Source organism: Mytilus trossulus, chromosome 3, assembly GCF_036588685.1.
Source record: "Mytilus trossulus isolate FHL-02 chromosome 3, PNRI_Mtr1.1.1.hap1, whole genome shotgun sequence".
NCBI classification, from domain to species: domain Eukaryota; kingdom Metazoa; phylum Mollusca; class Bivalvia; order Mytilida; family Mytilidae; genus Mytilus; species Mytilus trossulus.
In genome coordinates, this window is record NC_086375.1 from 68470551 (window position 1) to 68482611 (window position 12061).

At 32.1% G+C, this 12061-nt stretch overlaps 1 protein-coding gene across 1 annotated transcript; it reads right to left on the reverse strand.

The window, feature by feature from the left end:
- Positions 1-8870: 8870 nt before the first annotated feature.
- Positions 8871-11788, reverse strand: LOC134712227 (uncharacterized). The gene is made up of 2 exons (XM_063573569.1): positions 11631-11788; positions 8871-10482 (listed from the first exon to the last, which is right to left on the reverse strand). The coding sequence occupies exons 1-2, from the start codon at positions 11698-11700 to the stop codon at positions 9383-9385; spliced, it is 1170 nt and encodes a 389-aa protein (XP_063429639.1). The 5' UTR covers positions 11701-11788; the 3' UTR covers positions 8871-9382.
- Positions 11789-12061: the final 273 nt, after the last annotated feature.

The following is a 12061-nucleotide window of genomic DNA, read 5'->3' on the forward strand; positions in this document are numbered from 1 at the left end:
TATATTAAAAATAAATACACAAAAATAGTTTTAAAAGCAGCAATGCTGCTTTTAAAACTCCTTTTGTGTATTTATTTTTAATATATAATTCTGTACACCGCTTGAAAAGAAACTTTTTTTGTATATATATATATATATATATATTGATAAGTACGTCTGAGTCAGTGACAACTCCACAACAGATGTATCCATCGGATCGCCATCAATTATGGTGATACATGGCTGCAGTGCAGGCGATTTGGGGTCACGATATCACAGTAGCATGGGTTCGAATCCCGGCGAGGAAAGAACCAAAAATTTGCGAAAGCAAATTTACAGATCTAACATTGTTGGGTTGATGTTTAGACGAGTTGTATATACATTATGTACACAGCCATATGTCACCATCATTGATCACAGGCACTCGTCTAAAAAAAAATTCCCTATATACCTTAATATAACACAAGGTACTTAACTATTTTAACTATTTTTTTTGGAAAAATGACACCCAGTCCCTAATTCCCGTTATTTTTTTTATTTCTCGGTTGTCAAACCTACTTTAACCTAATATGCCGTAAATCTTAATTGATTTATCTACACAATGGTATATGACACGAATATCATTGTTGTCGGGATCATTAGTAGCAGGCCTCAGAAGTCGGTCAACGGGATGTTTTTTTGCATTCGTCTCAAACTTTGGCAACACCCAGTCCGCATGTAATTTTATACTGGTTTCTCATTGGTCAATCGTCTGGCTAAAAATAAATGTGGGAAATTTTGGTCAATTTACAACTCTACATTAGTGTCGTTGTGTACATGTGTGTTTCATAACAAACTTATTTGGGTTTGTTTCACATAATCTGTAAAGAATTTACAATAAAGATAATAATTCATAGTCAGAGGGAAGCTGACAGTTTTTATTCTAATATTTTTTATAATAATCCAATCACTGCGGGCTGGGTGTTGCCAAAGATTGAGACGAATGCAAAAAAACATCCCGCTGACCGTTGTCATTGATGGCGATCCGATGGATACATCTGTTGTAGAGTTGTCACTGACTCAGACGTACTTTTAAAATTAAATTATTTCCTGTGACTGTATCTTACTTTAATTTGTAGGATCCTTTACTATAGATAATTTAGCTGATCTGTAACAATAACATCTTCATGCCTTATATATCATGTACTGCAGTACGCCGCTAGATAAAAACTGACGTGGAAAGGGAACACACGGCCAGCGAAAGCTCTATTATTGTAGAGCCCAAGTGGTGGTGTGGTCTAGCGGGACGGCTGCAGTGCAGGCGATTTGGTGTCACGATATCACATTAGCATGGGTTCGAATCCCGGCGAGGGAAGAACCAAATATTTGCGAAAGCAAATTTACAGATCTAACATTGTTGGGTTGATGTTTAGACGAGTTATATATATATATATATATATATATACGAGTCTAAATTGAAAACTACGTTCAAACCTATGACTGCGTTGGATAAAAACCGCAATTTTTATACGTGTGCATGTCAAACAAATTTCGTTGTAGAAGGGTCTAAAAACAGCACAAACAACATTTTCCAAAAGACCAAAAGAGTGAAAAAGTATATTTAAACAAAACGCATTTGACTAACAGGTCGAACAACTGATGTTCTTTAACCCTGCTGACTGCCATTGGCGATTGCCAAATAAAATTGATCACAGGTTGTAACAAAATGGATCTTATTATAAATTTAATACGTCACAGAAAAAAAAAATTGTTAACTTGTGGACAGGATGTTGTGCCACAAACATTCGGTGTCAATATTTCTTTAGTACACCATATCCGGATTTCGACAATAAATGTCTCTTCAGTGATGTTAGGGATCGAAACGGTATTATATATATATATACATTTATATTGTAAGAAATGGTAACAAATTATTTGTAGTGACGTTTAAGGCAGACATTATTTCCACATTATTTTTGATATTTCACTGTGCTTTAAAAATGATAGAATACCAGAAATCTGTCTTTTGAAATAGTTTCTATTTGTTTTACCTGAAATGTTATTCATCAATTTCATGATCAATAAAAGGAAAAAATGCGGGGAGCTGACCGCTATGTTCTCTTTTGGTCCTTCCTATCAGATATATTAAGGGCATTTGTTTTATTAAATTTTGAACACATTTAATCATTTTTGAAAAAAAAACATCACATTACTTAAGGGGAAGAAAAGCTTATTATCTGTTCTTTTGATGTCTTATCAAAATGTCTATGTGTTATAAAGTTGATAAAGAAAACAAATTTTGAGACGAATAACATTGTATGTCAAATACATATAAAAATCAAATAATATAAATCGGATAGTTTGTATAAAACACGTTTTACGCCCGATTGGCTGTATCTCATTCAAAAGAATAAACCTTAATGACTCACATCTTCATCAAACATGTTCGTTTCATTTCAAACACACACTTGCTTCTCTTACGTGAAGTTTAAAAGTTATCCTATTGTTATTACAATTTTTGTTACAAGTTTAAAGGGCCACTTGCTACGAGATATATAAAACATGTTTTGTTTAATCATTTAGAATAATTCGCTTTAAGCAGCAAGTATGGTTCAATTTTGTTTGATTGTCTGATTCAATCCACAAAACTCATTTTTAAATATGTTTAAGAAATAATTCATTGGGCTTGAATATATCGTGATTTTACCACGGGTTGGCCCTTTACGTCAAATATTTAACCCTGATTAACTGTTCGCAAACGTATGAATTGCATTCGAAATAATAAGAACTTGTTATCCCAAGGAATGGATTACCTTAGCCGTGTTTGGCTTTACTGTGCGTCACTGATGAGTCTTATGTAGACCAAACATGCGTCCGATACATTAAATCAATAAGCCTGGTACCTTTGATTACTATTTTAATGACCATCGGCAGTTTATGAAGGTCAACTCGATATTAAATGTGATGGCGTCACGAAACGCGTAACAAAACGATGATGCATATCATCGAACCCATGCCCTGTATATTGTTTATTTAAGACTTTTTATAATTTGGATATACATTTTAGTATGTGATATATCAAATATTAGAATATGAGTCAAATCGGTGAACATAAACTTGACAGTCAATGCCCCTTAAAAGTGTCAACGAATTGTGGCGCTTAGATTCGAGTGTTAAGCATGGTACCGCGTTATTCAGTCTGAACTTCAATTCACTTTATGTGCAATTCTTCTTTCAATCAGTTAAATTGAGCATGAAGGAGGGTAAATATCTCACCAAACATGCTTCTCCCATAGGCATGTTTGCGTCTGTTACAAAACGGGATATTGTTAGTGTTGTCTATTTTGCTAAGGGTAGAAGGAATTGATTACACAAAATAGTTTCGTTTTTCCCTTGCGTTCACCTAATATCTCAATATTGTTATTTTAGGCATGTCGACCAAAAAAGCAAAATGGATTCTCATTTCATTTTATGATTATGAATAAGCATACAAGATTCCACCTTTTTGGACACAGTTTTTTTTTTTAATCAGAATAACATGTATTATTAAAAGTGTAAGCTTTTATGTGGCACATCTAAATACACTAAAATAAAAATCTATACATGCGATATTTTCCTTTAGAATAAAGTCAAATATATGCGGGAGATTGTATAGCTTTTCGTCAGTTGGGATCATTGATTAACTAGGACTGTCAATAATTACCTACTTTTTAGAAAAACAAATTTCTTTCAAAGATTGGAATGGCGAAGATAGTTTTACAGACACTGATATTTGAAATCTGGCACATTATGGTTTTTCAAACACTTCATTAATAAATTTCTCCATTTCTTCAAAAGGAAGTTATAGTTAAAGTATATTCGCAAACCTTTACAGTCGATTGGTTCGATGACGAATATAAACCTTTCTAAGAAGTTAAATACTATAGTATTAATGTATGGACTTTTTCATATTGGCCCTGTAACATGCCCGAGGTATTAATAATGGCCAAGGATGGTTGTAATTGCCCTGAGGCAACTCAGAGGGCCATTACAACTGTCCGATGCCATTATTTTATACCTCAAGCATGTTACAGGGCCTATATGAAAAAGTCTATATATTGATACTTTTATTAACCAACTAAAGCAACTTCATTCAAGAACAGTCTTCGAGTCTCGGATCCAAAATTATACAGCTATTCACAAGCTACAACAGGACAAATACAGAAAAAGCCAGTATTATAACATTTTTATTAAATGGTTTTATTTCTTCGATTAAACAAAGAGTAGGAAACTCACCGTAAAGAAGAAACAGGAATTTCATAGCTGAACTTCAACTTGTCTTTTCGCATTCAATTTCGCTTGGAATTTTGGTCAACATTGTGACTGTTGTGAAAGTCGTACTCGAAAAAGACTGTGAAATATTTCCGTTTCAAGTCGTTACAAAACAATGAACATCATTTAAACTTGTTTTTATGATATAATGTTTAAAAAAAATTAAAAAAATGTCACATTTATTTAAAGAAATAAACGATATTTTGATTTAATCGATGTCCCGTTCATCTGTTCATAATGCATGACTGTGATTTCGTAATGCACGGGGGTGATTTCGTAATGCATGACTGTGATTTCGTTATGCACGCGGGTGATTTCGTAATGCATGGCTGAGATTTGTAATGCATGGCTGAGATTTTGTAATGACTGGCTGTAGCGATTTCTCCGTTCATAATGACCAGATGATGAAATTTTCCTTTTATAAAGCATGGGCATTTCTATACATATTGTAGTAAGTTGGCTAATAATAAATACACCTTAACGAGAGAGCCATGTCTCTTACACGTAAAAAGTAAAATCACAAAAATACTGAACTCAGAGGAAAATCAATACGGAAAGTCCATATTCACATGGCAAAATCAAATAACAAAACGCATCAAAAACGAATAGACAAGAACTGGCATATTCCTGACTTGGTACAGGCATTTTCAAATGTAGACGATACCCTTGTAGATTTCGAGAAAGAGAGCAGGATCAGGCAGGAATCGTACCCGCAAATTTGAAAGGAATCATTATAAGTTGCAATAACTTGTTTTCTAATCCACTATAAATAATACCTTTAAACTAACTAAACCTTAAAGAGTGAATGTTGTATTTTTTTTCGTATTAATAAATTAATTTATCAATAAAAATATTTTTTTATTTAACGTACGTTCTAAATAAAATTGAAAAAGGAAATGGGAAATGTGTCAAAGCGACGACAACCCGGCCATAGATCAGACAACAACCGAAGGCCACAATTGGATCTTCAATGTGGCGAGAAACTCCCGCATCCGTATATAAATTAATAACATGCTTATTACATATTTCGTTTAGATTTCTACTACATATACATATGAAGTTTAATGCATTTTTGACGAGTTTTGTGTATAATTTCGTGTCAAACTGTTTTGACCGCAAAAAGACAAGAAATTTTTGGATTGATATCTAATTCTAAACTTTTCTTATAAATCTTGGAAACACTTTCTATTAATCAAAATAAATTGTGTACCTCATTTCTGTTTTGTGTTGGTTCCCACATTATTATTCCACCTCTAAAATGTGTCATTTGTATGTAATCTATTTGAATAAAACAAAAAAGGCACACAAGAAATGCCTTCATTGTCACTTCCTTTTTCAACTTCCAATTCGTGTTACTAGTATTTATTTCTAAGTAGCCTTCCTTTAAATAACAGTCTTGTTATCTGTAACAAGTGTCATTGGACGAATTTTATCTTTCATAATATTTATCTTAAAACATGATATTGTAGGTAAATTCATATCCAATTTACATGTTATTATTTTTCATCAAGAGCTTCAGTGTAGCGTTTTGTGCTAAACAAATGCATGTAATAAAAGAGTGTGCACATTCCTCCTTGTAAAGGTCTTCTTCTCGTTGTTATGACAATACATGTTTTAAATGAAGACGCTATACGGTTAAATAAAAAGAACCAATACCTCAAGAAAGAAATGTTGTAGACGTAACGTGCTCAGTGTGTAGAAAATTTTAACATTCCTGTATTTGAATTTTGGGCAAAGCTTTAACTTTATACTTGTTAGGCGTGCTGACTTTTTTGATCGGAGTGTCACTGATGAGTCTTTGTAGATGAAACGCGCGCCTGATGTATTATTTCATAAGCCTGTTACCTTTGATAACTATAAGCATGTCGAAATGTATCATGGTATTGTTTATTTGTGTATTTCTCTGTCCTGAATGTTCTTGCATTTCTTAGCACTGTAGTCCTGTCATGTAATCTTGTCCTTTGAGCGTTATTTTTAACATTACAATAAAAGCTCAAGGTTTGGCTTGCCACAAAACTATGTTAAACCCACCATTTTTGTCTAAAAATGTCCTGTAACAAGTCAGGAAAATGGCAGCTGTTATTTTACAGTTTTTTCTGTGTGTGTTACATTGTCGTTTGGATTTGTCGTTGTTTTACTTTGTGCATTATTTTTAATTTGTGATTTTTTTCTTTAATTTTTTGTTGCTGTAGATTCAAATTTTCCTTTAAGATATTGGATTCAAAATTCCTTTTTGTTCTGTCTTGAAAGAAAATCATTTGAAATGAAAACATGCAGTTCCATGCCTTTTTAAATACCATTTATTAACCAAAGAGCTTATAATTAATGATAAATATGTATAACAGGGATCTTGTAGTTAGTAGATAGCGCTTTAGTGTTTGCATGAATTATCATTGATATGGTCGTAACTGTAAACTATTTAAACAACTTCAATTCTTTAAGAATTTTTACCCAAAGAATATATTATTTAGCTTTATTTGGCAAAACATTTCGAAAGTGTTGGGTCCCCAATGTTTTTCAGTACTTATTGCGTATAGTGGGTAAGATTTCGTACAATGGCATGAAGTAAAATAACAGACGTCTTGCTAGTTTGATAATGTAATGAAAGCTAAAGATAGTACGTCAACTATAGTGACGTTACAATCGAGCGGCGCGCTTAACTGTACATTTACAACAGTACTATTAGTTATCGTCGTGTAATCAGGGGTGTACACATTTGTTGAAAAATTCATACATTTTGAGGTGGAATAACAGTGTAAAATTCCGTACACCCCTCTGACTACAAGAAGATAACGTAATTATTTCTTTACTCATTTTTAAAATGTAAAATTGAAAATGCAAATGAAAATTTTCCTGTGCCAAATCTTTTCAACGTCGATGTTGCTGCGCGTTGTGAAATAGATTTTTTTTATAATCGGGGAAATTCAGAAGAAGAAAAAATAGTTTGAATATTTTTATAAATATTAGTCCTCAGATTAGTTTTTTTTTTTTTTAAACAATTTTTACATTTTTTTCTTTCTATATTTAGGCCAAAAAAAATAGCCAAAAAATAATTATTCCTGGAAGAACAAATGTGTGGTGTTATTTACACCGAGGTATTTAACTAATCATATTGCAGTACTTGCAGTACTGCATAAGAAATATTCATCTTTTTTGTATTCGAGCGTTACTGTTTCGTCTTTTGTAACTGAAACGCATGTCCGGCATGCAAACAAAATTCAAATCCTGGTATCTTTGATAAGTTTGTTTTCATGCCAAAAATGTAGGTCAAAACTCATTAATTTACCTTCATTGGTTTGATAACAATTACTAAAAGTATGTGAAATGAAATATGGTAACCATAATATTAACGGTACAAATTTTACTGGAAAAAAACATGAAAAAATTATATGATTTAATATCTTTATATATGTTCAAAAATAGAAGTGAACCATTGTTTGAATAAGATCAGATTTGTATTACTTGGCTTGTGCCGTAACTGTTACCAAAATATCGTATGTTTTTCTCTACATGCGCCTTATCGTTGGAATTCCTAATTCCATGAGCAATCCATTAAAATTTATAGTTGCTGAGACCACCAGCTATCATGCTACTTGTATATTTTGACATTTTTACCTACTTTGTCTGTTTGTTTTGTTAACATCGTTGTCAATAAAATGGAATTGTGTGCGACTGAGAGATTCAGCTAGCTTTAAAACCTGGTTAAATCCATTATTTTCTACATTAAAAAAATGCATGTACCAAGTCAGGAATATGACAATTGTTATCAATTAATTTGATGTGTTTGAACTTTTATAGTTTCGCCGATTGACGACGGACTTTCCGTTTTGAATTTTCTTCGGAGTTCGGTATTTTTGTAATTTAACTTTTTGCAATAATCTATTTAGGACGTTTTATTGATACAATGATTCTTGAAAATCATGCACAGCTAAAATCACTACTGTAACTTTACTAGATGCTAAACTTTTGTTCGCCGTTAAAAAACATTACTGACTATCCTTACTGCAAAAAAAAATACAGACCATTGTAAATTCTAAATTAGAAAAAAAATCAACAAGACTACGTAGATAGATAACTTAAGATTAATGATCAAATCGGAGCAAACATTCATCGACATATGAAACTTCAAAAAGAAAACTTGACAAAAAAATATTGATCTTTGTTTCTCTTTTCGATGACAAATACTTGTGTTGTCACTTTTCTATGTTTACACTGCGGTTTTAATAGGAATTTAAATCAGTGCCGATAAAACTGTTAAAAGAAGAACATTAAAATATTTTCTAAAATCAGTGTTAGACGAAATAATAATCTAATGAAAACAGAAAAAGAAAACAGTCAAAAATATTTAAAAAATTAGTTAATGTCTTAGAATATTATTCCTTTTTTTTTTTTTTTAAGTTCGTCTATATTACCCCGAGCACTTTTTAGGGGATACTTAAAATCACCTTGTCACAATAAAGTATACCTTTCATCTACCAATATCAAATCATTTATTCCTGTTTCGAATTTGAAAGGGCCTATCTATATTTACCCGAACAACTTCCATATGTTGAATTCAATGTTATATGCATTTGGGAAAAAGACCGCCTCATAAGAAGGTTATTGTTGTGTTGATTTATTTGTCTTTCTTTACAAAATGATTACATCTTATTCGTTTATATTTTATTATAGTGTCATTGCAAAACTCTTTAGACCCTAAAAAATCTTATTTGTGTAGCAATTTCATTTTCATGCTATGCGAAAGTGATTAAGCTTGTCTTGTGATTGTTGTCTTAATAGTCTGATACAGCACTAAGCTGTTTATTTTAAAACGCTTCAAAATTCGATCATCCTAAAAACACCAATTTTAGCACAACTTAGTTTAAAGGTTAAATGTGTAGTTAACTCAATAATTGCAACCAACGGAAACATAGAAATTATGTATAAAAGAGACTTGGTGAGAGTCTAGAGTGTCGCCCTGTTTCCAAAGCTCTTAACATTAAATTTAATTTCTTTCCGGATTGTACGTAAACTGCGTATGAACGCATATTCCATGCAATAACACAAAACTCGACACTCATATAAAAACAATAATTTGAACGTTGTCTTTAAGTACGAGTTATTTACTGAAATATCATCGTCTGTGTTTGTGAGAACTGTGTATTTCATTGATAGGTTGGGTACTTCCAATCAGTTCTAAATCATGATGCATGTCACCAGTGTCATGCTCAATCGAGTCTAAGTCCAAATTTGATGCCATCTCATCGGAATTTAAGTCACTGTCTTTAGCATTAACATAAGCATCGAATTCTTTTTGTTCTTCAGAATTCAATTCGTGTTTTATATACCTTTGTTTCATGAGTTCAATGTCTGCGAGGCTAGAATCTGAAATGGACACATACGTTCCTTTGTAATAATCGTCATCTGTATCTGATAATTTTTGTGTTTGCCATTTGCTGTAATCCTCTTGGTCTTCTGATAATACTGTTTTAAGAATTTCAGGATCAATCCCAAGCTTCTTTATTTCGTCAATATCAAATTTAAAAGGCACATTTTTTGACTCGTTGTGATCGTGGCCATGATCATGTCCAATGTCAGAGTCGCCATGCATCAGTATGCCATGCAGTGTCTCTGAGTTGGGCCCTGATGGAGCAGCTGGAACATTCGCTTTTTCTTCCGAATGATCGACATGCTCCCCACTATGCATGAGATCGTGCATTAGTGTGTTTTGGTCCATGGGACCTTTAGATTTTTGTGTTGTTTCCTCTGGTCGTGAGTGCACATGATGATTTTCAACATTTTCTCCTCCATGCATTAGATTTCCATGCATCATTTGTTCGGCGTCTGGTGGACCACTAGGGTCTTTGTTAGTGATTTCAACTGGTATCTTTTCATGTACATGTTCATGCGACTTTTCTGTGTCGCCATGCATTACATCATGCATAAGTTTATTAGTTTCTTTGGGTCCAAACGATTCCACTGGCTTCTTTGGCTGCTTCGTTTTATCCTCGTTATGGTTATTTGGATGATCCTTATCATCGTGCATTAAAGCGCCGTGAAATGTTTCCTCGGCATCTTGTGGTCCTGACTTTTGTTTTGGACCTGTTTCTAAAACTGGCTTGAATTTGAGATAATTGTCTTCTGTTTTATGAGAATCACCGACTTCGTTGTCGCCATGCATAAGGACACCATGGAGACAGTTTAACGGATCAACGCACGGCTCCATATGTGGTGCTACAAATTAGAGATGATATAGTAGAAATGATGTTTGTACCGGAAATTTAATTCAAAGAGAAAAATATGCTTTTCGTTTTGAAAATTGCAACGAATTGTTCAGCAATTAACGCAAACCAATTATCTAAGGCTGTATTTATATATTACTTTTTGTGTTTGGCTACAAAATTGTATCAAAAATTTAAGTCAACATATATCTTCTGTATGTGAGAACAAACTTATCTTTTCAGAATGAAAGCCAATTCAGATTGGTTTGGGCATTTATGAAAAAGGTAAATATAAAAAAGCTTCGCACACACAAAATAAAATAGTGTTATTTTCAATTTAGAGTACCTTGTAATTGTAAATTATGGTTTTATTTGGAATAAAGATACGAGTGAACCATATAAATATCAATACTCTTCTACACTACAAACGTATATTTGCAGTCAATTTTAGAAACACTTCATAAAGAGTAACTTCTAAGAAGATATAAGAAGATGTGGTAAGGTTAATATACTTAATATTAAGGAATATATGATGTTTATTCACACATAAAAATTCAATGCGGTAATCCCCCTGGTTTTATTTAATTATTTAGATCATTAACTAAAGACAGTATCATAGATTCATGTTTAATGACTTCTCGTCGTATTTCAAAGCCTAAAAACTGCAATTTGGATATGGTTTAGTTAAATTTTAGTAAGTATCCATAACAATGTATGAAATTTTTAACAAAAGAAGTATTTATAGTTTTAAACTTCTTTAAGATATCATAAATCAATACATGTTGGTTAGATTTTTCGAAACTTTTTTTTTTTACAAAAATGTAAAATATAAAAAAAAATGAATAGTTGATTATTTTTTTTTTAAGTTTATGACAAACAAAGAGGTTGTATCCCATCCTCGGTTTAAACGATCGTCTGGTTTTTAAACTTTGATCAAAACAAACACATTCTCATGGGAATAAAAGGTCATATTTCTTAAATCAATGGTTCTAGATTGCTCATTTCGAAAGTGTTCACCTTTTAAGGTGGAAATATGAATAAGTATAATCTCTTCGTCCCTACATAAAAATTTATTTTAAAATGTAACATTCAAATTATACTTGAAGATCCTAGAGATTTAACAAAACATACTTAACATACATTCTTAATTATAAAACTTACCTTTATCGGTAGGTTTACAAAATACTCCATTTAGAATAATTCCTAACAAAACGGCAACGAAAGTTTTCATGTTTATTTCGGATGAATCAAGTCGTAAACAAATTATTCGTAACGATTTTAGTTTTTATAGAAATCAATTTATGATGCAAGTGTACACGCGTTTTTCTCCAGCGTGGAAGTTTTTATGGACAAAGGGTCGATGGCGATCAAGCTGTTGCATTTTACGTCTTTGGATCATCTCATAGAATCAATTTTAATTTTCTATAATTATTGAACTGTCAATCATTTATGGATTATTTTTTAATTTAGAGAAACCCCATCCTAATAAAACTATTTAAAATGTTCATTCAATTTTAGCTTATTTATTTGATTGAGTATGATACCCCATCACTTAATTTTTATGTTCACACACTGTTAAGTGTTATCAGCTT

Excerpts from the sequence above, each read along its gene's own strand:
- LOC134712227 (XM_063573569.1), bottom strand. The coding sequence starts at position 11,700 with ATGAAAACTTTCGTTGCCGTTTTGTTAGGAATTATTCTAAATGGAGTA. Across the intron at positions 10,483-11,630 it reads TTGTAAACCTACCGATAAAG|CACCACATATGGAGCCGTGC; the intron begins GTAAGTTTTATA and ends TCTAATTTGTAG.